We start from the raw sequence: 27,105 nt of genomic DNA, 5'->3' as shown, positions 1-27,105 counted from the left end.
CGGGGGGCGCAGTGCGGCGCTGTAGCCCTCAGCACACCGCCCCGCCCCGCCCACTTCCGCTTCCGGCCCGGCGCTGCCGCCGCCGCGATGTCGGACTCGGAGAGCGAGGAGGAGGCGGATGGCGGCCGCGCAGAGCCCTTCTCGCTGGCCGGCTTCCTCTTCGGCAACATCAATGAGGCCGGGCAGCTCGAGGGGGACAGCGTCCTCGACAAGGTAGCGGGGCTGGCGGCGGGACGGCGCTGTCGGTGCCGCGGCGGAGGGGAAGAAGAGGGGGCTGAGGGGCGGCGGGGCCGGGGTAGGCCTCGGCGGGGCGGTGGGTGCCGGGCGGGGGCTGCCGGCAGCGGGCTGGGAACGGGGAGGCGGAGGAGCCTCCGTGCTGGGACGTGGCTCTGATCTCTCCAGGAATCCAAGAAGCACCTGGCCGGGTTGGGGGCCCTCGGACTGGGCAACCTGATCACCGAGATCACAGCCAGCGAGGACGAGAGCACGGAGGCTGACGGAGCCCACCTGGATGACGAAGGTCAGGCACTGGGGGGCCTGCAGCTAAACGGCAGCGTCAGAGCTCCACAGAATCACGGAATGACCCGGGTTGGAAGGGACCTCAAGGATCATGTAGTTCCAACCCCCCTGCCTGGCAGGGCCACCAAACATACACATTCTCTAGATACAGGTTGCCCAGGCCGCCGTCCCCCTGGCCTTGAACACCTCAAGACGGGGCATCCACAACCTCCTGGCAGCCGTTCCAGGGCCTAACCACCTCCTCCTAGTGAAGAACTCTCCCCTAACATCCAACCTCAAATCTTCCCTCTTTTGACAACAAACCATTTCCCCGTGTCTGCTATTGTCAGCCCTTTCCGCAAGAGTTTATTCCCCTCTGGGTGTAAGTTCCTTCAGGTATTGGAAAGGCTGCAGATGAGGTCACCTCGCAGCCTTCTCTTTTCTAGACTGGAACAAACCCAACTCCCTCAGCCTGTCCTCATAGGGGAGGTGCTCCAGCCCCCTGATCATCTTCCTGTCCCTCCTCTGGACCCTTTCCAAAATCTCCATATCTTTTTTTGTACTGAGGGCTCCACACCTGGACTAGTACTCCAGATGGGGCCTCCTTAGGGAGCAAAGGGTGCGCCTGGGTCATCTGGGCTGCAAACAATTGCACAGTGCCTGGTGACAGCTTCTCTGCTAAGGCCTTTCTTTTTCTTGTCAGAATGAATCCCATCTTATCAGCTGTTCCTCATTGTACATGTTCCCTTTTACAAGTTTTAGCTTTTTACATCTTTTTCCTCATAAAGAAATTTGATCTGTTTTTCCCTGTGCTAAACTCTGCTCAACCCTGTGCTGTGTTGAACGTTTTCAAGCCTATTTAAGCAAGTCTGCTATTATACTTCTTGTCTGTTTATTTGGTGGTGAGCTTTTCTGATAGTTTCATTGGGTAAGTGAAAAGTACTTGTGCTAAAGCTTCTTACCTGTGAGTCTGTAGGAGAAATTCAGAGCTTTTGGTTGTAGCAGGGAGAAAATATTCTGATGAGAAAAGTTAATTAAATGTTTTTATTACCCTAAGAAAAAGAAGCAGAGGGTATATAGTGAAGTCAGATGTTAGTAATATACATTGGGATAATGTTTTGTTTGATCAGATGTTTTTCTCCTTAGGTTGGGTTAAGAGCACAGAAGATGCTGTTGATTACTCAGATATTAATGAAGTGGCAGAAGATGAAAGCCGTAGGTATAAGCAGGCAATGGGCAGCCTGCAGCCGATTGGAAGACAAGGTAAATGGGATTGACATTACAGCTCTAGCTAGGTGAGCGTGTTTGTGGGCAATTGGCATTAGCAGTAGTTCTCTTGATGGGTGCTTTTGTCTCGCTCATTTTTTCAAGAAGTAAAATAAAAGCTTTTGTGAAACCATGTTCACAGGATAAAGGCACTGCTTGCTATCTTCCTGTTTTAAAGAATGAGTTCTTCATCAGGGTTAAACTGCATTCAGAAGAGAAACAAACATCCTTCTTATGGAATCTCCTATAGAGAATAGGAGATAGTTGCTTGTAATTCTTTAACCTGTGTTCTTAGGAAAGGAGTTATTAAGGCTGTCAGGTACTTCTCAGAGTTAGTGAAAGAGTGGAGGTCCTGGCCCCTTGCAGAGTAACATCAGTCTTAACTTCTCTCCTTTTTTGCCTCTGATTTCTTTTTCCAAGCGACTTTCTCTTGAAAGCACTTCAGTTTTTTTATTGGTGCCAGAGATCTGTGTAGCAGAAACACATTTTGAAACACGGGGCTATCTCTTTTAAGTTCTTATTTAAGTTTCCTTTAAGTGTCATAAGCTCCAATATTGCAAATCAGTGTGAAGGAAGCTGAACTGCTAAGAGTTTTATTTATGAAATGGGGATGGTCTTCCTTGCTAATGAAGAGGCACGGTCTTCTCAACAGATTGGGACAGATATGAAATAGTACAGATGGGAAGGTTGTCTTGCTCCCCTTTTAGTCAGCTTAATATACAGCCTTGTCTCCTAACTGGTTAGATGAAGATGAGGATGATTATGATGCTGACTGTGAAGACATTGATTCCAAGCTGATGCCGCCACCGCCACCACCTCCAGTACCTGGAAAGAAAGAAGATGAAAAGGATGCGGCTGCCACTGGTGAGTGAATACTTCCTTGTGGCAATGTGAGTGTCTGAAGGAAGCAAGCATTGCTGTACAGCAGTTTGTTCCGTGGGAAGGACCCACATCTCATCAAAATTCTACCTGCAGACTGCATCTGAAGGTGAGTCTTTGTCCTGATACAGTGTTATGGGACTGTCTGAGATGAGCTCCTGTATGAAAACCAGGGTAAAGTATGATATTTCTTATTAGTTAATGACTGCTAAAATACCAATGTTTACAATGAAACTGCTTTTTTAAATCCCATTCTCTCAGTTGCAGCTGGGAAATTCACCTGGAGCGCATGCAATAAAATGAAAGGTTAAGCAAGAATGGCACTCATGACATCTCCAGAAGCTTGGGTTTTGCATAACATGGTGTAAAAAGTAGATGTGAGATGTGGCATTGGAGACAGGGAGGAAATCTGTTTGTTTATAAGGCTCTTATTCTATCTTAGTATCTGAAGATGGGATTGGAATCATTTTGCCCTCCATCATTGCTCCTTCCTCTGCTGCCTCCAACAAGGTGGATTTCAGCAGCAGCTCTGATTCTGAGTCCGAGATGGGACCTCAAGAATCCAGGAAGGCAAACTCACACTTCCTCTTGCAGGAATTGTGCAGCGAGATGCTTCCAAGCTGTTGCCGAACGTTACGGAGCTCTTCCCGGAATTTCGACCAGGCAAGGTATTGTTACAATATGGCAAGGTAACAGAAACTGTTGTGTGAGCCTTTTAAGAATGAATTGTACTATATTAAGGGTATATTAAGTAAGTAATTGCATAGGTGGTCTTGCTCATCTCATTACTTTCTGGTTTAGTTCCTGCTGTTTCCAGACTGCAATGCTTTCCATGACATATGCAAGAGCCTCTTAAAAAGCCTTGTAGAAATGAGGGCATGAAGTAGTATCTGCTGTTCTCTGAGACTCTCTTTTCTAGCATTTCTGCTAAATATGAACTTCCCTTCATGCTGTTCTAAACTTCATCTGGACTTGCTCAAAAAATTGTAAAGTTTGTATCCTTTACTTAAGTCTTCAGGTATGGATCAGAGTTTGGAACAACAAAAAGCTGGTAGTAGGAATGATTTGAAATCTTCACTGTTAGCCCTCAACTCCTTGCTATTCTTCACTTTTTCCCTTTTTCAGAAAACAAATTGATTACAATACTCCTTAAAATTCTCCCAGACAGCAAATGCATTTATTGTGTTTAATGTATTAGTTATATATTTAAAAGCTGTCAAGAGGAGAGGAAATGTGAGAGGGGAGGGAAGGTAAAGATGAGCTTACAGATGTCAAACATATCGTTGTCTTCTGGGATAGTTTGGTTTTGAGAGTGCCTCCATCACAGGCTTTGTTTAAGAAGCTCAGGGTCTTGCATTTTTGTATGTCATATTTAATGAGTTAAATGGTCTCTGATAGAAATCCAGGTGAGTCTCTAACGCCAAAGTTAGATCTGCCTTCCTCCAAACCACTTGCTGCTCTCTTAGCTTATGCAAATCTGGTGTTTCCCGTGGCTTTTTTTGTTTTCATTAGGTGCTCAACTTTTGACATCAGAGACTGATTCAGTGTTGAACGGTATTTGTCTCTGGCTGCTTAAGAAAACTGTGCTTTATAGAAGACTTTTAGCTTTGTCTGTGTTGCTGATCACCATTGTCTCTTCATCAGTTTCCACATCTTTTGAAAGCTGTGAAGGTTGGAAATAAAGATAATAATTTTGAGGTGTTCATTATTGTTAATGCTTAATATCAACCTGATGGATCAGCAACTGTTTTTGAAGTAGTGCAATGAAATGGTTGGTGGTCAGGGGCTTGGGATTGTAGTACAAGCCAAGCCTCCAAATTTTAGAATGTTCTCCTTCATTGTTGCTTTTCAGGTTGGGTAGAGATGGCCAATCATTCCACAGTGCTTTCTTTCTATTTTAGGTGCTGCGTTTCCTCCGTCTCTTCGGCCCTGGAAAGAATATCCCATCAGTTTGGCGTAGTGCCCGAAGGAAGCGCAAGAAGAAACATCGGGAGCTGGCACAAGAAGTGCAGATACAGGAGGGTGAAGTTGTAGCTGAGAGCGGAGTGGAAGGAAAATCTCCCTGGGAATATGAGTTTGCTGCTCCTCCCCCTCCTGAGCAGTGCCTTTCAGATGATGAGGTGAGATATCTGAGACTTAGACAGAGTTGCCAGATAGCACTGAGGGTGGTAGTGGATTGGACAGCAACTTCTAGAGTAAAGAGCTTTTGCTCTGGAATCAAGCTGGAGTGTGGGGCTGGCTTGTATTCCAGTAATGCAGAAGCTGCTCCCCAAATACTAGTCAGTGACTTCAGGTGATTGTTTCTTACTGAGAAGGCTGCATCCATGGTATGGGATCAATAGGAGAGCTTATCCTCTTTATACCAAGAAATCTGTGCTCTTGGAAGTCTATTTGCAGAACGTTCTTAAGGCAGCTAGTAAGTATGGAAAAACATTTCTTAGATACACTTTGTCCTCCGAGGATGAGCTGGGCAACTTGGAAGGATAAACCTGTTACTGATATGTAGACTATTGGTATAACCATTCTGTAATTTGCTATGCTTTAGATTACTATGATGGCACCTGTGGAATCAAAATTTTCTCAGTCAGCTGGTGATACAGACAAGGTGACAGATACAAAGCCTAAAGTGGCAGAATGGCGCTACGGCCCAGCACAGCTCTGGTATGACATGCTGGGAATCCCAGAAGATGGCAGTGGATTTGATTATGGCTTCAAGCTGAAAGAGAAGACAGAGCCAGAGGTTAAAGGACAGGCAGAGGAGAAGGTGAGAGGGTAACTGGGAGTGTGTGTGGCTCTGGAGGAGGGCTGTGCAGCGTACAGTGTGAGACTTCTATTTTTTTCTCCTTTAGCTTGAAAGTGTAAAGTCAATGTCAGTATTCAAAAGACTATTATTTCCCTCCAGGATGCAGAGTCAGTGGATGAGAAGGACGATCTGCTAGCTGATGAGCACTTCCTTATGGTGACACAGCTCCAGTGGGAAGACGATGTTATATGGAATGGAGAAGATGTCAAACACAAGGGAACAAAAACACAGCGGGCAAGTTTGGCAGGCTGGCTGCCATCAAGCATGACTAGAAATGCCACTGCATACAATGCCCAGCAAGGTAAGTTGTGATCTGATGTGAACTGTAATTGAGCTGACTGCACACTTTCCTCTCAAATAAAGATTGTAAATCTTACTATGTTTCTTATATCTTGCCTTGTTTCTACGAGGAAAAAGAACTGGGAACATCACCTGTCTTTAGTGGGTGCTGGCATCAATTCTTTGCTGTTCAGCTCTTGGTACAAAATGCTGAGGGGCTCTGGAGACAGCTTTTTATTACAATTTCATGTTAGGACAGCTGTACCTGATCTGACCAACCTGGACTGTGTTGTTCCCATCAAAAGCTCCACTACATCCTAAACATGATGAGTCTGTTCATGTGTGTTACATCTTATACCTACCACAAGTATGAACTCAAGTGGCACACATTATGTGAGCATCTGTGAGTTGGTCTGCCCTGGTAGAACAACAAGGGATTGGGGCAGACACACTGCACAGAACAATTCCTTCATGTCTGCTTGGCCATCATTTTCAAGCTTGAGATCAGACAGGAAGCTTCTGGGAGCCAGACCAACTGTTTTGTTAGTGGTAATTGTCTGCACGGAGCCTCTCCCTTTCATAAGGACCACACAGAAATGCAGTTTGTGCATTGTTGTGCAACATACGCACAGCCAAACGTAAACCCGCGCTAATTCTGACTGGAAATCACCCTTTGTATATCACTAAGTGCTGATTTAAGAACAGAAATCTGCAATACCTCCCTAACTCAAATTCAAGCTAATGTTACTTTTGTTTTCCTTTTTTCTAGGGTTGAACCGTAGTGGCTCTTTGCTCAATCCACCCATTCCACTAGCACAGAAACCAGGTGTAGCAGGGGTCCTAGGTATGGCAAAGGGCAAAGAAAAGCAGACCCCTGAACAGCAAGGTAACAAGGATGTTAATATTCACCTAATGAGCAGGTGCACGTAGCATATGCTTCTCTGTACACTTGTGTTCTTTGTAATAGTGGGGTCCTCTTGGTGACAGGGTGTAGATGAAAGTGTTGTATGTTTACTTTAAAACCTGTTAAAGACCTGTTGTTTAATTCCTAGAGGTTCTCTGTGTGTTAGTGGAGCAAAATCTCCTCAAGTGTTGACTGCTTCCTCTTTGCTCCCAAGTTCAGTATTCTATTGCCTTTGAGAGTTCCTGTCTCAGAAGGCCCAGAAAGATTGGGGAAGTTGAGTAAAGATGATGTGAAGGATGAGCTCTAAAATGGATTTCTGCCAAGCTTGCTTATAAGAATTTCTGTCTTATGGTTGTTGCAGTTTCCCTGGATGAAGACAAGCCCTGGTATTCCATTTTCCCAATTGATAATGAAGAGTTAGTATATGGCCGGTGGGAAGACAATATCATCTGGGATGATCAGGCAATGGAGACCTATTTGGATCCCCCTGTCTTGACACTTGATCCAAATGATGAAAACATAATTCTAGGTATGTGGCATCCAGAAATTGGACTCAGATGGGAAAATGAAAGTGGAAATAGGAGCAAGGATTTATAATTGCAGTCTAATGGAAATAAACAATCTGACTTTTGGAAATAAATTGCAAGTGATCAAAAGCCTGACTGAAGGGCAGCAACACTGATATCAGTGTGGCAAGTACTTTCTGCTCCCAGGATAATAGCAATAATGGGACAGTAAACATCGATGCCCTCAGACTTAATTTCAGCGTAAGTGATCTGACTCATGGTGTGTTTTTGAACAAGCTGTCTTAATTTTACTTGTAGGCATGTTGGTTTGCAGTCAGGGGGGAGGGAAGTAAACCACAGACTATCCCATGCCATTCTCAGTATGGGTTGTAATTAAAGCCTGAAGAAGCAGATTCTGTAAGCCTCTTTCAGGCTATGGTAATACCATGTGGGAGCAAGGATTCTGCATAATACCCAACAGCATTTTCACTACTGCTACACACTTACTCAGTACTCCTGGAGTTTGATTTGAATGTATGCAATGCTTATACTGCTACAGGTTGGCAAGATTTTTGTCTGATTTGGACTCCTAAAATCATAACTTGTTCTCATATCTTTGTGTTGGAATATTCAAGCAGCCTTTTGTATGTTATATGGCTGGAGTCTGGATTGCATTTCCTTTCTCAGGGAAATGGGGGCAGTTAGAAGAATTTTTCTATGTGTTGGTTGGAGTGTTTTGCTCTTTGTCTTACCCTTGACAACCAGTGATAATTTCAGCTTTGTTAAAGTACAAAACAACAAAAAAATTCCGAACTTGGTACTCCTTTTATCTCGACCCTCAACTCTTTATAGAACAGCTTTGGCAGAACAGATGCTGTTTCTTATTAGCAAATTGTATTGAGCAATGGATACCCCATGTTTGTTGGATCTTCTCTGGAACATTATACACCTGACAAAAATCCACTGACTTGTACCACAGATGCCACCTCTGTGAGGACAGCGTCTTATGGTGTGGAAACTGGGGCTATGGAGAAAGTGGGAAGAGAAGCGTGGGAGGAGGATAATCACCTCAGAAACTGAACAGAGGGGCTAAAAAGACCAAGCTCCAGCTTAGCAGGCAGCTGTGATACTGAAAAGGGACGCTAGGAGGAGTATGTTTGCTTGTCTTTTTAGAAATTCCTGATGAAAAGGAAGAAATGACTTTGAATTCTCCGTCCAAGGAAAACAAGAAAGAATCTTCTTTAAAGAAGAGCCGAATACTGTTGGGAAAAACCGGTGTCATAAAGGAAGAACCACAGCAGGTTAGCATAAGCTTTAATGTTTTGCAGGTTGGGATTGAACTGAAAGGGGTGACTGATTTATGTGTTTATTTGATACCTGTCTCACTCTCTGTTTAATATTGAATTAGAACATGTCTCAGCCAGAGGTGAAGGATCCCTGGAACCTCTCCAATGATGAGTTTTACTACCCTAAACAGCAGGGACTTCGAGGGACATTTGGAGGCAACATCATCCAGGTAGTTACACTGCACTGCATATAGAGTGAAAGAGGGATTGTCTTTGTAATGAACTTCCTAGCTGAAAATAAGATTGAGAAGCACTTTTTGTCAAAGAGTAACCTGCATGGTGATAAGTGAGTTTGAATGCACTGGTATTACTACCAGCAGACCTAAAAGAATTACGTGGTTATCTTATGTAAGGATCAACCAAACTGGAGGATGATTTTGTGATGCTGTGTGTCATTATTTCTTAATAACTACTCTGTTCCCATGTTAGCACTCTATTCCTGCAGTGGAACTTCGCCAGCCGTTCTTTCCCACCCATATGGGTCCTATGAAGCTTCGACAATTTCATCGGCCTCCCCTGAAGAAATACTCTTTTGGTGCTCTGTCCCAACCAGGGCCGCATGCTGTGCAACCTCTACTGAAGCATATAAAAAAAAAAGCTAAGGTACAGCTGTTTTTCTCTGTGTATGATGTCTGCTGTGGCTCCATCTGCACAGCAGATCTATTTAAAAGTGCTGTTTTCCTAATGCTGTCTTTTCACTGTCACAGATGAGAGAGCAGGAGCGTCAGGCTTCTGGGGGGGGTGAAATGTTCTTCATGCGCACCCCGCAGGACCTGACTGGCAAGGATGGAGATCTCATTCTTGCTGAATACAGTGAGGAGAATGCTCCTTTAATGATGCAGGTTGGCATGGCAACGAAGATTAAAAATTACTACAAAAGGGTGAGTGTGTAAGCTTTGCTGTTGGGCAGTAATTTTCTTCTGCCTCTTGCTGAGCTCTAATTGTACTTTCACTGCATGTTGCAGAAACCTGGCAAAGATCCAGGAGCTCCAGACTGTAAATACGGAGAGACTGTTTATTGTCACACTTCTCCATTCCTGGGTTCTCTGCATCCAGGTCAGCTACTGCAGGTGAGAAAAACAGGCGCGCCAGATTCGGTTTCATTTTTGGTTTGAGTCTCTGTGTTTACAGCTAATAGTGCAGTTGTTGGCTTTATTTTTGTAATGACAGTTGTGTGGTTTTCAAAATGCTGTGGGAATGGTAGGGATTGCAGGAGGTGAATCCTGCCTACTTTGCTCTGTAATGGCATTAGAAGTTCTGCTGTTAGAGAAGTCTAAGTAGAAGGCCAAACCTGCTTGAATGCTGGGAAATCCAGCTAAGCCAGAGTTGGAGGGGATAGAAAACATGGATTTGCCATGATTCATGGTGTACGAGCAAAAACATGTGTTCTTTGTCTGCTGGGTGCCTCTCCTGTACTAGTCAGGTGATAATTCTGCTATGATGAGCCTTTCTGTGTTGTTAAGATACATGCAGTTGAGATGAGGAGACAAATTAAGAACGCTGTAAGGAATAACTGGTTACAAAAGCCGTGATAAATGTGAAAACAAATCATTTCCCTTTACAGCTAATGGCTGTTGCTGCAGCAATAATTCCACCACTGCACCACAGGAAAAAAAAGTAATAATAAGAAGTGCTGTGGTAGAAAATAATCTCAGAACTAATAATGCTTGTTGTTCAAGCCAAAGTTGTCCAAGCTATCATGGGTTAACCAGAACTTCTGGAAGCTCAGTCCAGTGCCTCGTTGCTGCTTGTTTAAGCTCTCTTACCTTCAAAGGCTGAACTCTGCTGCACTCTGCTTTTCCGATTAGGTTCTTGCAACCTTGTCTTCTAGGCAAAGCCTTCAGACTTTGCTTCTGTTGCCTTCTATTCCCGGGTTGCGAGGGTGTTATGGGCTCTTTTCCATGGCTATAGCATTCTTATGCCTATTTGTCCTTTCTTTAAAGTACCTCCCTAAAGGTAAAGCCAAAAAGTCCTTTGGTCTCATTCTGCATGTTTTAAGTTTTGTTATGCTTTTGTGCTTCATCCTTGGTTATTCTCTTAATTGTTACTACATGTACCATGATTAACAATGGCGTACTGTTAGAATGATTGGGGATTTGGGTTTGTTGAGATATTTTTCAGAGATTGTGCTAGGGAAAATTTAATCGGAATCTAACTTTCAAACTTTGATTTCTTCCTCTTGTCAGGCATTTGAAAACAACCTTTTCCGGGCCCCTATCTATTTACATAAGATGCCTGAGACAGATTTCCTGATTATCCGGACACGACAAGGCTATTATGTCCGAGAATTAGTGGATATTTTTGTAGTTGGCCAGGAGTGCCCACTTTACGAAGTACCCGGTCCAAACTCTAAACGAGCTAACACCCATATCAGAGATTTTCTGCAGGTATGTGATGATAAAGGTACTTCGGGGATCTGAGGGGGTCTATGGAGGAAGTAATTTTCTGCTCAAAGCGTGGACATTCCCAATTCAAGATGTGTATTTCCCACGTTGTTCTTGAAAGTGGCTGCACTTGAAGCAGATATGGGGCTTAAAAAACCTTACTGGGTAAACATAACAAGAAACAATGAGCTTTAAATAGGAAGTCCGGAGCAGTCACTGTAAAAATAACATTGCTTACACTATCCCTGCAGCTTTGTTGTGTTCTTTCTTTGGACTTTTGTAGGTTTTCATTTACCGCCTCTTCTGGAAAAGCAGAGACAGACCTCGGAGGATTCGCATGGAGGACATCAAGAAGGCCTTTCCCTCACACTCAGAGAGCAGCATCCGAAAGCGGCTAAAGCTCTGTGCTGATTTCAAACGCACAGGTACTTCAGGATTGTCCTACTTGCATACTGGCATTGCAGAGGGATGCCAAATCTTGAAATACAGTAAGAATTGTTGGCCTCTGATATCTGTAGGGTGCTACTCTGTATTTGATCCGTGCGTTTTTCAGGGATGGACTCCAACTGGTGGGTTTTAAAGCCGGATTTCAGGTTGCCAACAGAGGAAGAGATAAGAGCAATGGTGTCCCCAGAGCAGTGCTGTGCTTACTACAGCATGATTGCAGCTGAGCAGCGACTGAAGGTAAACCGTTCATTGTTGGCTTTAAGGCAAGTTACGGACAAATAGTTCTTTGAAGAACGAGTTTAGGAAACCCCTTCAGCCTAAAGCTATTTGTGCTCTGTAGTAGGCAAATCAGGCACCTGACAACTGGGCAGCTTGCTAAATGTTCTGCAGCGTAAGAAGGGAGATAAAAATATAATAGCTCTCAAAGAACTTACGCCTGGTATTTAGATGTTGAGCTAGCTGTGGTCAAAGGTAGCAAAGGGAGGTTGCCAACGAGTGTTTCTATTTCTGTCTGGACATCTACAGCATAAAGTAAGCAATGTGTGACAGGGCTGGACTGTAAGTGGGAGAAAATAGCGTGTGTAATGTTTTTCTGCAGGATGCAGGTTATGGGGAGAAATCCTTCTTTGCACCAGAAGAAGAGAATGAAGAGGATTTCCAAATGAAGATCGATGATGAGGTACTTGTCAGGGTGATGTAAGGAAGGGGTGCCATCCAGAAGGACATGGACTGGCTTGAAAAATGGGCCCATGTGAACCTAGTGAAGTTTAACAAGGTTGAGTGCAAGGGGGGTTGCAGTTGGGTTGGGGCAATCCCAGATATGAGTACAGTCTGGATTAAGAATTTGTGAGCAGCCCTGCTGAGGAGGACTTGGGAGTTCTGGTGGATGAAAAACTGCACATGAACCAGCAGTGTGCACTTGCAGCCTGGAAGGGTGACTGTATCCTGTGCTGCATCAGAAAAAGAGGGGTGGCCAGCAGGGCGAGGGAAGTGGTTTCTGCTCTGCTCTGCCTTGTGAGCCCCCATCTGGAATACTGTGTCCAGGTCTGGCACCACCAATGTGAGAAAGATGTGGAGCTGTTGGAGTGGGTCTGGAGGAGGGCCACAAAGATGTTCAGAGGGCTGGAGCAATTCTCTTACGAAAGAAGCTTGAGAGCTGAGCTTATGCAGCTTGGAGAAGAGAAGGCTGTAGGGAGACCTCACAGCAAGGGGGTTGGAATTGGGTGATCTTTAAGGTCCTTTTCAACTCAAGCTGTTCAATGATTGGAAGAACTGAAAATTGAAAAGCTTGGAATTCTGTGTGGTGGTAATGGGATTGTTATGGCATGTTTCTTTTCTTGCTGGCAGGTGCGCACAGCTCCATGGAACACCACACGAGCCTTCATTGCAGCTATGAAGGGCAAGTGCCTTCTAGAAGTGACTGGTGTAGCAGATCCTACTGGCTGTGGTGAAGGATTTTCTTATGTGAAGATTCCAAACAAACCAACTCAGCAAAAGGTATCATTCCCAGGGTTGGATTGAACAAGAAGCAGTAAGTGGGAAGCTGTGCGAGAGATAGGGAGTAAATATGGAGTATTGGTTGGAGAGAAAGCATCTGAAAATGGCCCCAGGGAAGATTTTTGTGTCGAGTTGTTCATAGGCCGTATCTTTCTCTGAACAGGATGATAAGGAACCTCAGCCTGTGAAAAAGACGGTAACGGGGACAGATGCTGATCTTCGTCGGCTCTCTCTCAAAAATGCCAAACAGCTTCTGCGTAAATTTGGAGTGCCTGAAGAGGAGGTGAGCCTGAACCTGTGGGAGATAAATACAGAGTTCTCTTTGGTGATGGTTTCAGCAGCAGGTGGTGGAAGGGGTGTACGCTTTTCTAGTCACTTGGTAAGAAAGTTGAAATCCACAATCAGCTACATTGGTTGCATGTCACTAAAGCCATTTCTATTCTGTCTTCCTCTTCTCAGATAAAAAAGCTGTCCCGATGGGAAGTAATTGATGTGGTACGCACCATGTCTACAGAGCAGGCTCGTTCAGGAGAAGGTCCTATGAGCAAATTTGCACGTGGCTCTCGGTTTTCTGTAGCAGAACATCAAGAGAGATACAAAGAGGAGTGTCAGCGCATTTTTGATTTGCAAAATAAGTGAGTTTCTTATCCAACATTTACAGCTGTGAACCCCACCCTGTCCCCACCTTTAAAGTCCAGAACTGTGAAAGCCTGGGGCTCTCTGATATGTAGTGGTGTAGCTGTTGATTCACCTGGTTGAGCCCACAAAATACAAAGAGGGCTTTGGTTGTTACTGTTAACTTAAGGGTTAGCTTTGCTGTTTTGCTGTCATAGACCTCTTGGAAAGTTAGAGTGAATATGGCTTGCCACATGATATAGCATGAGGAGTTTCACCGATCAGTTCACCAATCCATTTCCTTCACTTTCTTTCTTTTTTTCTTTCCCTTCTCTTTTCTTTTGCTGTAACTCAATTCAGTGGCAACAATTCTATGTCCTGTTCTTTAGGTCTGTCAGGCTTTTCATGCATTATTTCTTGCTGTAGCTCAAGAGCTGATAGGAGGGAGGGAATATAGTAGTGTTGATGATAGAGAAATTGAGTCGATGGAGAAGACAGGCTTGGAACAATTGGTAATTTGGACATTTAGATTACGGGACAACTGAGACAGGAATACAATGGGCTTATTTGCAGCATTGACTTTAAAACCTTTGTGTCCCTTTTACTTTCATATTTCTGAGAAGGTAACTGACATTCAAGGTGCCTCCTGTTTCAGGGTTCTGGAATCCACCGAGATCCTGTCAACAGACACAGACAGCAGTTCAGCTGAAGACAGTGACTTTGAAGAGATGGGAAAGAACATTGAGAATATGTTACAGAACAAGAAAACTAGTTCTCAGCTCTCTCGGGAAAGAGAAGAGCAGGAACGGAAGGAGTTGCAAAGGATGCTTTTGGGAGAAGACAGTGGGAATGACAAAGACAGGGGCAAAAAAGACAGGAGAGACAAAAAGGGGCTGTGTAAGTAACTGCAACAACCAGAATGAGACTAGTCCTGCCTTTAAGAGTGTGAAAGTATTGACAAATACCTTGGGCTTTTTCCTTCTCCTGGGCATTCATTGGCTGTATATGCGTTTAAGGAGTTGCCTTTGCCCAGTAGCTTTGGTTGTTGTCCTTCCCCCCTCACTATATATTTTTTTGTGTGTGATTTTTTCAAGATGAGTTCCTCAGTAGAAGGGTGTTCTTGCACCCAGTTGGATCTTGTGTGTATATACAACTATGTGTGTAAAACAGATACGGCCAGTATGTAGGCAGATCTTAGTCTGTTATGCTTATGGGCTGTAGTGGTGTGTAGTTTGTTAATTGGAGGTGAATGGGATAGTCAGTTGCCAGGCTTGGATTTCTTGTAGATCTGTGTACTGTTGTATGTTCTGACAGAGATCCTGACATTTCTGTAGCTGATAGGGAAAAGGTAATTTCTTTCATGGCAAATAAAACCCTCCTTTGTAACTTTAGCTTCAGGAGCCTCTGCCAGCTCCCACAAAGATGATGACACTGCCTCAGTAACCAGCCTTAACTCCTCTGCCACTGGCCGCCGCCTCAAGATCTATCGCACGTTTAGAGATGAGGATGGGAAGGAATATGTGAGGTGTGAGACAGTGCGGAAGCCCTCTGTCATCGATGCCTACTGCCGCATACGGACTACCAAGGATGAAGAGTTCATGTGAGAACAATGGGGTGTTTTTTTTTCCTTCCCTGTAGACTATTTCATAGTATCGTGAGTAGGAAGTATCACATAGATAGTTTGTATTTACAAAAAATATAATGCATTTTAGTTAAATTGGAAATACTGGCTTATTGCTATCGAAGGAAGGGCCTGATGGCTGCTTCAAAGGAGACTTTCCTTTAGTAGGGTTGAATCTCAGATGCTCCAGATGCTTGGGATATTGGAATAGGGAGTATAGATCTGGTAAGATCCAAGCATTTCTCTACTGGCTACAGAAGTTTGGAAAGCTGCAGTGAAACCATTCTTTCCTTTGTCTAGTTTGGTTTTATAGCACCTATCTGACTTCTCTGCATAGCAGACCCTTTTCCTTGGCTCCCATCAAAAAGCTCCCAAAGAGTCAAGGTATCACCAGTCATTTTTTCTGCACTTTCAATACGTGACATTCAAAATGCTGCATGGAGTGGCACTGGGCATTCTATTTCTTTGGCATTTAAAGTCATGCAGTTTTGGTTAAACTGCTTTGGTCCTCTAACCCATGAAATAATGCAGTTTTCTTTGTGAAGTGTTTGGAAATGGTGCTTGTGAAAGCTGCACGATACTCCAAGAAACCAATGATTGGAAACAAGTGAGTGCAGATGCCTGACACTGTAATTGCTCAGAGAAATGGTGGTTTTGTAGCTGCCCATTCAGAGGATATTAGGAGTTTTGTCCATTGTTTGTTTCTGAGGGAAAGGAATAGCGTTTAGTCATACAGTGTAATATAATGTGTAAAGGGATTGAATAATGATTTAATAAACAAAATGAACAGCTTATTTCATAACCTTAATGTTATTTATAGTATGTTTATGCTAGAAGACTGTTTAACTCAAGTTCAAAAATAACCTCAGTCGTGTTGGGAGCTAAAGAGCTTGGCCTTACATACTGTGACTTCTTCAGGTCTGTAGTAGAGGTTCAAATCCCAGGAAAGTGGTATTGACAGAAGAGCAGTGGGAACATTTTGATGTGAGTTTTTTCTCTTCTCTTCCTTCAGTCGCAAGTTTGCTCTGTTTGATGAACAGCACCGTGAGGAGATGCGCAAGGAGAGACGCAGAATCCAGGAGCAATTACGGAGATTAAAACGGAACCAAGAAAAAGAGAAACTCAAGGGCCCTCCAGAAAAGAAACCCAAAAAATTAAAGGAACGTCCAGATCTGAAAGTAAGCATATCCATACTTCAATCTTGGGGTACTGGAGAAGTGTTCTGTTCTTTGATGCACAAAAGGTCTGACTAAGGGATTTTAATGATCCTCTGCCTCTAGACTGGGACTCTGTGTGTGAATTCTGATCTGTCACCTTTCTGTTATCTTTGTAGCTAAAATGTGGAGCGTGTGGTGCAATTGGCCATATGAGGACTAACAAATTTTGCCCTCTTTACTACCAAACAAATGCTCCACCTTCTAATCCTGTTGCAATGACAGAAGAGCAGGAGGAAGAGCTGGAAAAAACAGTCATTCACAATGATAATGAAGAACTCATCAAAGTAGAAGGAACAAAAATTGTCCTTGGAAAGCAACTGATAGAGAGGTAAGGAAAGAAGTTGAATACTCATGTCCATACTAATCACAGGGATAAAATGACAGGGCTTTACACAAGCTGTTACTACTGCATTTTGATTGTGTCTGTCATTGACCATGGCCAGTACTAAGGGACAAATGGGCTTGGATCACAGGAGAAAGTTTTATGCTGTTCTGTTTTTAACTAGTGCGGATGAGGTTCGCAGGAAATCACTGGTCCTGAAGTTTCCTAAGCAGCAGCTTCCTCCAAAGAAGAAGAGGCGAGTAGGGACAACTGTTCACTGCGACTACCTGAATGTGAGTGAAGGCGTTACTGAGCTGATTGCATTGTCTGTTTCTGTTTGTACCAGCTGGACAGTTCCTTTACTTCTGCACATCCTCAGCATGCACCACAGACACAGAACATTAGTAAACTGAATTGGCTGTGGCTTCTGTAGATTCATACTTTGCATTTTAGAGCTGCCTTAACTTTTCTGCCTCTGTTTTCTGAAGCGTCCTCATAAATCCATCCACCGACGTCGAACAGATCCCATGGTGACGCTATCGTCCATCTTGGAGGGCATCATCAACGATATGAGGGATCTTCCTAATGTAAGTCTAAGCTAACAGACTAAAAAACTTCTTGAGCAACACAGTTAAAATGGATTATACATCAGAATTATGCAAGCCTTACTTCAGACAAATATGCCACCTCTCCCCCTGCACTGTCTGTGCTGCCTATGGGGAGTCCAAACCAGTACTCCTTGTTTTCATTCCTATTTTCTGCGTTGTTCCATTACAAGCATTGTTTGAGCAAACCATTGTCAGCATAGATTGTCTGGGTTGTTTACTTTGTGAGCCTTTTGAGCCTTGGGAAAGTGTTGTGGGTGGTGTTCTAGCACAGAAGGAATCATTTATTTGACTTACCTTCCTGTGTTAGTTGGAAAGATTTGGGAAATATCTTTTCCTCAGAACTTCTGTTGTGACATGCTGTTGTGACGCATGCTGATTTATCCTGCTGTGAAGGCAGCTGACAGAAGAATAGAAGGGACTTCAGTTTTGCATAAACAAAAATTTTATCTGAGAATCCTTCTCATGATGATATTAAAGAACATTTTGTAGAAGAAAAAATTGGCCACCATGGAGCTGAGCTTATCATGTTTTCCTTGATGCAATTAAAGAACCGATAGCTTAAAAACGTTCTACTTTGGTACCTATGGAGATTAAATTTGGATTGACAGTACTATTGCTATGTTAATAGCATTCCTTCTTCTCGCCCTCAGACGTATCCCTTTCACACGCCAGTAAATCCAAAGGTTGTCAAAGATTATTACAAGATTATTACTCGGCCTATGGATCTGCAGACCTTGCGTGAGAATGTTCGTAAGCGTCAATATCCTTCCCGGGAGGAGTTCAGAGAACACCTGGAGCTAATTGTTAAGAACAGTGCCACATACAATGGTAAGCTGTTAACAGCGCAGGGTAACTGCTGTTGCTAGTGCTTTGTGCTTCTATGATGGGTGGAGCTTTTGGAATTAATGGGAACTTCTTTTCCCAGTTACATGTTTTAGTGAAGCATACACGGAGACTTTCAAATAAGATCTATCAAATCTATCCAATGAGAACCATGCACACCTTTTGGAGCTACTGCCTTAGAACACGTGGCTCCTGGTAGAGTTTATTGTAATGATTTTACACGTTTTGCTTCTTAGTTGCAATAATTCTTTTCCTATTTGGAATGGTCAGAAAGGTTGCGTATTAAAAATAACAAGCATAGATTCTGAAGCAGGTAATGCAGCTATTAGGAAAAAGTGCCTTTTCACTTAGTAACTGTATGTTAACTGTACTCTGACTGCTGACAGAAAAATCTTTGTCCAAAAAGCACTCGTTTGGCAGCTAAGTATTTTCCAGCTGCATTGAATCTCTCTCTGAGCTGTGCAGTGGTCAGGGTGATACGGATGTGCTTGTTTTGTGCCTTTGTTGCTTCCTTTCTTATTTTGACAGCTTACTCCTCATTTTATCTTAATTAAAGAGCTGGGTTTTATTCATAGCTCTGTTGCAAATAATTGTTTTTGTGTATCGTGAAATTATTTAGAGCAGTGGGTTTGATTTTCAGAGTTATCTCACTGTTCTTACTGTGTGTTTGCAGGGCCAAAGCACTCGCTGACGCAGATATCTCAGTCCATGCTGGATCTGTGTGACGAAAAGCTGAAGGAGGTGGGTCTTGTGAATGAGCTGGGATCAGAATGGAGGGGGAGGGATGGCTGTGGGTGCTTGAGGATAGAGGTCATGGCTATGTAAAACACAAGGCTTCACTAAGGAGAGAAGAATAAGGGAACTTTCTGAGTTTTTGTAAGGAGTATTTGAATTTTTACAATTTTCTACAGTTCACAATGGAACCTCTCTCAAAAAATAGATGCCTGTTTGTTACTTTAGTTACTTTGTCTTGTGTGTGTGCTTTTATCTGGGTTATTTCTCTCTCTTAATTACAAGATTCTTCATAAAGAAAAAAAGGAATGGGACTTTCTTTGGTACAGAGTATCCTGATAATAACAGTTATTAGTCTATGGTCAGCCACTGAGTTTCTTTACTTTTGTTGCAGAAAGAAGATAAACTGGCTCGATTAGAAAAAGCAATCAATCCCCTCCTGGATGATGATGATCAAGTGGCCTTTTCCTTCATTTTGGATAACATTGTCACTCAAAAGATGATGGCGGTTCCAGATGTACGTAGTGTGTGTGTGCATGAGCACGATGTGCCAAACATGCAGATTGTATTCCAGTGGCTGTGTATCACAGGGTAATATACGTCTTGTGGCTGTTAAAGCCTGTGGAAAGAAAAAAAGTGTAGTGTCAGGGTACTGGCTTGTGTTTTTCTGATTGGCAGATGCTTCTGTAGTGACCCCTTTCACTGGAGCATTGGTCCAGAAGTGTAGACTCTGCTCCTGTCTTTATTCTGCTGCTCTTAATCCTTAATGATGCTAATGTCTTCCTCTCTTTGGTAGAAAATTGTTGGTCTTCATTAAGGATTTTCACTGTAAAACATATTTTTCTCCTACTGATTATAGTGCTTGCTTTTGGAGATCTCAGAGATGCAGTTTACAGGTGCAAACCAAACTCAATCTTGTTTCTCTCTGATGAACTTCAGGTAGTATTGTACTGAAACCCTTAAGCTTAACCAATAAAACGGGCTACCTGTGTCTGAAAGTGTAAGAAACAGGAGCATGTACTGGTCAGACTCATGACCCCTTTAAAACTTTGTTGATCCCATTATTATTAGTATTATTATTATTTTACCATTTCTGGTGTTTAGAAAAACATTGTAGAGTATTTCTATGCCTTCACACCACACAGAGCTGTAAAATCAATGTGTTATAGTAGCCCCACTATGAGATTAGACCTAAGTTTACTGTACTTGTAGTGATTGTTCTTGCTGGGCACTGCAGTTGTATCTGTTTTCTTTCTTTCAGTCTTGGCCATTTCATCACCCAGTTAATAAGAAGTTTGTTCCTGATTATTACAAGGTCATCACTAATCCAATGGATCTTGAGACGATCTGCAAGGTTTGTAACCTGATCTGAACAACCACTTGAGGAGTGTTCAGACTTGGTTACTCAATGGGTAACAATCTCTTGCAGAATATCTCCAAACACAAATACCAGAACAGGGAGACTTTCCTGGATGATGTTAACCTCATCCTTGCTAACAGCATTAAGTACAACGGTAGGTGGTGAAAATAAGGCTTCAGTCTTCTTATGTCCTTAATTGAATACAACTGGGCAACTGTTCTGCTATGAAGGCTAAACTCAATTGTTGCTTTGTTTTCTCGCTGAGAAAGCAGATGTTTGAAAAGTGATATTTTCATTATCACATGGTGCCTTATTTACTGTTTGTAACACTTCACATCCCTGTTGTATTGAATTATTTCTGGGAGTTTACTTGAGTCTGATGGGATACAACATTTTATCTTCCAGATAATGATGCTGGAATAAACTGGTCACCCATTGTTAGCTGAGTGTGAACCCCACTTTGTTTCTCCTTAGATCAGAAAGCGGTGGGATTTAGGGGCCTGTCTCATAAGAGCTGTGTAACCAAATCCAGTCTTTCTGTCTCAGCAGCTGATAGTGAACAAATGCAAGAATGTATAAAGAGATTTGTTTATTTCTACAGGGCCAGACAGTCAGTACACAAAAACAGCCCAGGAGATCGTAAACATCTGTTATCAAACTCTAGCTGAGGTATGTAAACAAGTCTATTGCAATGTTTTTCTATGTTTTGAGTTTTCTGTTCTGCAACCTTAGCAAGCTTCTTTGTTCTTAGTACGATGAGCACCTGACTCAACTTGAGAGAGACATCTCAACTGCTAAGGAAGCAGCACTAGAGGAGGCAGATCTGGAAAGTCTTGATCCTATGACCCCAGGTCCCTACACTCCACAGGTAATTGTCCAAGCAAGGTTTTCAGTGTTTTTAAGTTTCAGACTCCTGAATATTTGATCTAAAGGTGCCTCTTTCTTACTGTTCTCAATCTGTCTTCAGTTTATCTTTTAGTAGGCTGTCTTGCTGGATGTTGTGCTTACAGCTGTTTTTAAGGATAAGCATTAGAAGCAGTTATGCTGCTTTAGAGGAAGAGACGCCTGAGACAAAGAAGGCAATTTACCCAGCAACGTGCAAATGTGATTTTAAAATGAGCAATGTGTTGTCAGGTACAACTGAATGTCGGTTGCAAATTCAAAACCTGTAAATAGTGCAGTTAGAAACCCTAAGGCAAGCAGTGAAAAGGTAAGGAGAACGCAAGGAAAGATGTCAGTACTGTAGCTGGAGACGAAGCCAGAAAAACTGTTCTGTTAGGCTATTGTCGAAGGGGCTGATGTGAGCCAAGAGTGCCTGCTATGGTCAGCAGGCTGTACTTGCTGCATTCTCTGAGATTTCATTTTTCTGCTTTGCTTCTGATGGAAATACCACTTTTGACTCTTCATGACTGTTGTATTAGCAAACAGCGGCATGTGTCAGTTATTCTGTACAGACCCAGAGCGAATGATGAGAATCTAAATGTTGCATGCTCAGTGTGGGAAGACAGAGCAAAGCTTTCTTTGCAGTTGTTCTTCCCAACTGCAGATGACTAATTTTTCTATTCTGTGCATGTCTGGTGTGATTTCATCTGGAAAGTTGTATTTAGCTGTAGTTAAATCAGAGCAGAAAAGAGGGTCTTGATGTTCAAGAACAATTTGTGCATCTGCTAAGATTATTTTTAAGAAGAAAAACAAGTTTTAAATTTGGGCAATGCATAAATAAAGATGATAGGGCTGGAGCCAGGGTAGCAAATATTTTGAGGGGAATATTTAATGTACTTTAACATTTCAAACATGATTAGATGGAATCAAGGACTATCCCAGTACTTCAGAGAAAGAAGGGCGAAAATATCATTCTTTTCCTATCTGCTGGTTTCTTTCTCAAGGACAGTGTTATCTATTCTGATATATATATATTTTTTCAAGTTGATGGAAGAAATGAGGCCTGAGCAGTGAAAATCGCTTATTAGTTGTCTGCTCTTCCTCTCTGTTTGCTGGAGGAAGCTCCTCCCCCAACCTTGTCATCTGATGGCCACCCTTCCCCTGTGCTTCTCTGCTGAAGGTGCACTCCCACTTCCTACGCTCTCAAACTTGTCACAGATGGCAGGTCTGCTGATGGTTGCTTGGCTTTAGTTCAGATGCAGTCATGGTGACTCATACTTATCTCCCCATATGTGTCTTCAGGAATTGGACTCCAGAATGTAAAAAGCAAATGCAGCAAGTAGAGAGCTGTCTATAGGTTATATGTCTGTTTAAATTCTTAGGGAGCCTGTTTTGCCCAATTTAAGTGGTATTGCTTCTGCTCTTAACACTTCTAGGCACATCATGATATTAAAACTGTTATAACGGTGTTTCACAAAATCCTAACCTAGTAGTTCCTCATTAGCTCCTCAAAAGCTATTTAAATACAAACTAGAGGCTTTTAGAACACTTTATCCAAACCTCCATTTATCTCTCTTGTGTTAGTTTTGGGGACTCTTGAGACAGTGATTGACATCGAATTGATTGAAAGGTAAAGCTTGACGGTTTCATATGTGATAAAATAGTTTTCTTCCACTTCAATAGCAGTGTCAGTGGTTATACCACTTCCATTGTAGATACATGGAAAGGGCCATACCAACTCAAACCAGGGGCTGATGTAACTGAGTCTTCTGACTGGCAGGGACCAGGAGTAAATGGATGCCAGCATATAGTGATGCTTACAGTGAAGTCTCAGGCAATTAGCAGCCCAGGGACCTTCAGCTGGAGCTGCACACGGACTATTGCCTGATGAGCTGCAGAGAGGCCTGTTCTCTATAGATCTGTCTAATCCTCTTGGAGTCCATTTATAGTTTTGGCCTCTGCAGAATTGTGCTGTGTAGTTCTGCCTATTTTGTAAACCTCAAACCTGAAGTTGTGAGCCACTGTTTTACCATGTTAATTCTTTGAAGAATTAATCCTTATTTTGATGAGCCTGTGTTTAATAATATAAACACTGTGCCCAAGAAATTTTGCTTTTTAGTTCTAAAATCTCAGCCTCACCTCTTGTGTCTTGTGTCAGTTCAGTGTGTGAGAACGTTACATCTCCTGTTTCTGCATACAGTTTGGCCATCTGATTTGTGTTATACCAACGCTTCCCTCCGTGTGCCAGTTGGTGCTTCAGTCTGTCAATGTGAGAGCAGTTTGTCTGCTATGGACACAAAGAAGCAAGGAACTCTGGTCAGAATCCTCCATCTTCTCATGTGGGTTGAGAGATGGGTTGTGTAAGCAAATCACCAAAAGGAGGTAATCCCTTGGCAGGAAACAGGTAACAAAGATCAGCAGGTTTCCCAGGCAGAGAAGGGAACACATTTCAAAGGCTGTCCAATTTGCTCTGATGGAAGAAGAAAAACATGAAGAGAACTGGGAATTTCGGTACTGCAAATCAAAGAGTAGAGAATCAAAAGCTGCAAAAGACTTTGCCTAAGGGCAAATGTTTATTTGCTTCACTGCTTCTGAGAGTAGAAACCTGGTGACTCAAGCTGCAGTCTGCTAATACGCAATCTCTTGCAGGTTCCGAATAGGGACATGGTGAAGTGTACTCTACAGTTTTGAAGGATGATAATTAACTTATTGTGCTTGCATGCAGTGATGATTAGAAGCTGTACGAACGCCTAGGAAGAGATGGCTGCCACTGTGGATACAGTGCAATTGTAAAAGAAAGAAAAATCCACAAAACCGCTGACACCTTAGAGCTGTTAAATCGTTATTAATGAACTGGTTACAGTAACCATGGATATTTTTCTTAGTCTTTAGTCTGTATTAAACAGCAACAATAAAAATGTGTTAGAGGAGAAGAGCTAGCAGAAGGAGATAAAGTAATAGGAGCATGAAAAGAAATACTCAGGAGGAGGAAGAAGGTGAGGAGAGCCACAGGTTTGAAGCTGGTACCAGAAAGACTACGGGGAACTATTGAACAATCCAGACCAACAGAGGCTGAATACAAATGATTCCATTTGTTGGTTTGGCTGTCTGTGGCTTTGGGAATGCCTTCTTCTAGATTTGTGTAAGTCTTCAGGTTTTCTGTAGACTTCCAGTTTATGGCCTTTGGGACAAAATCTGCATGTTCTCTCTGCTTTGTACTCATGGTGACTGGGAGATGAATGGGAGAGGAGGGCAGGACAAGACTTGATGGAAGCTGTGTCTGCTTTGAAAACATCCTGTGAAAACATTCAGTTTTTTAGATCTGGTGATGTTTTCCATAAATGTCTCAGTAAACAAAAGGTAAACAAAGAACTCTGGCACTTTTAAGGCTGGAGATTTCCTTTTCATAGATGACCATATTCAAGTAAAGGTATGTGGAGACTGTGTGCTCCCTGATCGTAGGATAAAGAGAAATGATCTTTGCTCTTATTGTTATTTTAAACTGTTTCTCCTCCCTCCTCTCGTTTCCCTGCCCACCACTGTGGTCGGGATGTCTGTCATGCCTTTGGCTCACACCCAGTAGTGCCTTCCTCAATGGTATTGCTATTTGTGTTCCCCATTCAGATGCGCCAGGGGCGAGGTAGGCTGGGCGAGGAAGACTCTGATGTAGATATTGAAGGGTTTGATGAGGATGATGATGGGAAACCTAAGACTCCAGCCCCAGTGAGTATATTTACAGAAATCCCAGCCACGATCTGAATGTTAACTTGCATCCTTGTGGTAGAGTTCTCCATCGTAAGGGTTGTCTGCTGCATCCGGCACCTTGAAGGATGGCAGTTTTGATAACAAAGCTAGACATTTAAATGTAGCTTTAAATATCAGCATTGTGCGGCGAGAGAACAATTCTGAGCGAGCCGTGTTCTGAATGATATTCATGTGCTGGAAATGGCAATGGGTTCTGTGATGTTTGATCTCAGCGTCCCTATTCTGTACGCCCTAGGAAGTTGAAGATGCAGACGGTGACCTTGCTGATGAAGAAGAAGGATCAACCCAGCAGCCCCAGGCCAGTGTCCTCTATGAAGATCTGCTCATGTCGGATGGAGAGGATGATGATGATGGGAGTGATGAAGAAGGCGATAATCCTTTCTCATGTATGTTTCTCTTTTTATATAAAAAGGTTGAATAGAACTGAAAGGCAAGATGGAAAACAAAATTGGGTGGAGTTTAGAGAAAGCAAGATGTTTACTTTGTTACAAAGTACTGTGGACAGTGTTACTGAGTTCTGGGAAAGGAGTCCAAAGGTTTTTCTGTTTTTTTCCCCTGTTCCACTATGGAGGTTGTCATGCTTCAAAACATGTGTTAGTTTTTGGAGATAGCTTCTGTAACTTATGAAGGGGCAATGGTGGAAAGTTATTCAGGGTTGACAAATAAGGCCTTTCGAGTAGTAGGAGTGATAAGGTTGTTTGTGAACATCAGAACTGGGTATTCAGTCAGTGGTATGACCTCCCAGGTATCATTTATAGTGTGTTTTCCACATACTGCTTTGTATATGTCACTTAAGTCAGTGTCATATCCTTTAAAGAAAGTCCTGTGTGTGTACCTGACAGAACAAAACAGCTGATTTATGATCAAATGTTGGCTTATTACACAGCTATCCAGCTCAGTGAGAGTGGTAGCGATTCAGATGTGGAGACCAATGCAGTGAGACCTAAACAGCCTCACGTTCTTCAAGAGAACACACGGATGGGCATGGACAATGAAGAGAGCATGATGTCTTATGAGGGCGACGGTGGGGAGACATCTCAGGTTATGGAGGACAGTAATATCAGGTAAGGTATCCTTGTAAGTTAAATTAATTTCCCTTTGCATAGTGGTTTCTGAAGGCAATACAAATACAGCTTGTAATAGATCATCTCAGAAATGAAGCTGACTTTGAAGTTAAAGATGATTTGGCTGATTAACTTGAAACGTGGGTACTCAGTACTGCTACTGTCTGCCTAAACAAGTTGTACAGGCAAATTCTGCCCAAGCAGAGGTGATGAAAACCTCCCTGTAAGAGGGGCTGTGCTGGGTGGGGTGAATGGTCTGCCCAGCCCAGTGCCTCAGCAACTGGCTGTGTGGATGGGCTGTGCTCTGATGGTGGTTGTTGCACCGTCTGCCTTTCTATCTGCAGTGAAGGAGGCAGATAGAAGCAATCAGTTGCTTTTCCTGCCCTGAGTACATCCAGGACAGAGCAAAGGTGCTGGCAGTGTGTTGGTTCAGGAGAGCTGGGTTTTTGCTTTACACAGCTGACAGCATGGAAGCGCACAGTGGTTCCGAGTTGTTCCTCAAGGATCTCAAGGACCTTTTACAGGAGCTCACTGTGACAGAATATGAGCATACTTGTTTGTTTTTCCTAGTTACGGCAGCTACGAAGAGCCAGACCCGAAGTCCAACACAAGGGATACGAGCTTCAGCAGCATCGGGGGGTATGAGATCTCCGAGGAGGAGGAAGAAGAAGAAGAGCAGCGTTGTGGACCGAGCGTGTTGAGCCAGGTGCACCTGTCTGAGGACGAGGAGGACAGCGAGGATTTCCACTCCATTGCAGGGGACAGTGACCTGGACTCGGATGAATGACCTCCTGAGCGCTCCTTGTCCCTGCACTGACTGCTGCATGAGCTGCTCTCAGCTCTGTGCTTTCTGATGGCCCACATGGATCCGAGGAGCAGCGCTGGTGCTGCGTTAACACTGTGCTAACGAGGAGCAGCCTGCTCATACAGCGTTGCATATGATGTGAATATTGTTTGAATCAGCTGTAAAACACGAGACTGAGGGCACGGTGCGCAGTGGGGGGGTGGCCTTTATTGTCTCTGGAATCCCACTGAAGACTGTTAGTTCTTCATTTTAACAGATGTCAAATCGTTTCTGTTGGATCCGTCTGGGGAAGAGGAAGGCTGCTCGGAATAAAGCACCGTGCGCTTTGTATGATAGCTCAGAGAGCGGTTCTTTATGGCTGGGAGGTGAGCTTAGCCTTCCAGCCCCCTGCAGCGAGCAGCCGCCCCGTGTGTTAATGCTAAATACTAATTAATTCCAGTCCCCCCTTCATCCCCCCGACCC

General features: G+C 43.2%; 1 protein-coding gene across 3 annotated transcripts; it reads left to right on the top strand.

The window, feature by feature from the left end:
* Window positions 1-40: 40 nt before the first annotated feature.
* On the top strand, window positions 41-26,978 carry TAF1 (TATA-box binding protein associated factor 1). 3 transcript variants are annotated; one of them, XM_015859955.2, is made up of 39 exons: window positions 43-213; window positions 403-520; window positions 1,645-1,761; window positions 2,509-2,628; window positions 3,238-3,311; window positions 4,545-4,763; window positions 5,189-5,407; window positions 5,546-5,747; window positions 6,495-6,611; window positions 6,991-7,158; window positions 8,309-8,436; window positions 8,544-8,651; window positions 8,911-9,084; window positions 9,189-9,362; window positions 9,447-9,551; window positions 10,668-10,868; window positions 11,149-11,290; window positions 11,419-11,549; window positions 11,911-11,991; window positions 12,660-12,809; window positions 12,973-13,092; window positions 13,269-13,444; window positions 14,080-14,321; window positions 14,817-15,024; window positions 16,058-16,223; window positions 16,379-16,590; window positions 16,769-16,877; window positions 17,073-17,171; window positions 17,843-18,020; window positions 18,709-18,776; window positions 19,162-19,284; window positions 20,029-20,121; window positions 20,197-20,281; window positions 20,729-20,796; window positions 20,879-20,995; window positions 24,634-24,732; window positions 25,010-25,160; window positions 25,661-25,838; window positions 26,409-26,978. In XM_015859955.2, the coding sequence occupies exons 1-39, from the start codon at window positions 88-90 to the stop codon at window positions 26,623-26,625; spliced, it is 5,583 nt and encodes a 1,860-aa protein (XP_015715441.1). In that variant the 5' UTR covers window positions 43-87; the 3' UTR covers window positions 26,626-26,978. The 3 variants fall into 3 exon arrangements, with proteins under 3 accessions (XP_015715444.1, XP_015715442.1, XP_015715441.1); XM_015859956.2 differs by lacking the exon at window positions 24,634-24,732 and having other exon boundaries at window positions 42-213; XM_015859958.2 differs by lacking the exons at window positions 24,634-24,732; window positions 25,010-25,160; window positions 25,661-25,838; window positions 26,409-26,978 and adding an exon at window positions 23,210-24,627 and having other exon boundaries at window positions 41-213.
* The last annotated feature ends 127 nt before the right edge of the window (window positions 26,979-27,105 follow it).

Source organism: Coturnix japonica, chromosome 4 (genome assembly GCF_001577835.2).
Source record: "Coturnix japonica isolate 7356 chromosome 4, Coturnix japonica 2.1, whole genome shotgun sequence".
Lineage (NCBI taxonomy): Eukaryota > Metazoa > Chordata > Aves > Galliformes > Phasianidae > Coturnix > Coturnix japonica.
This window is presented reverse-complemented; position numbering and strand designations above follow the sequence as displayed.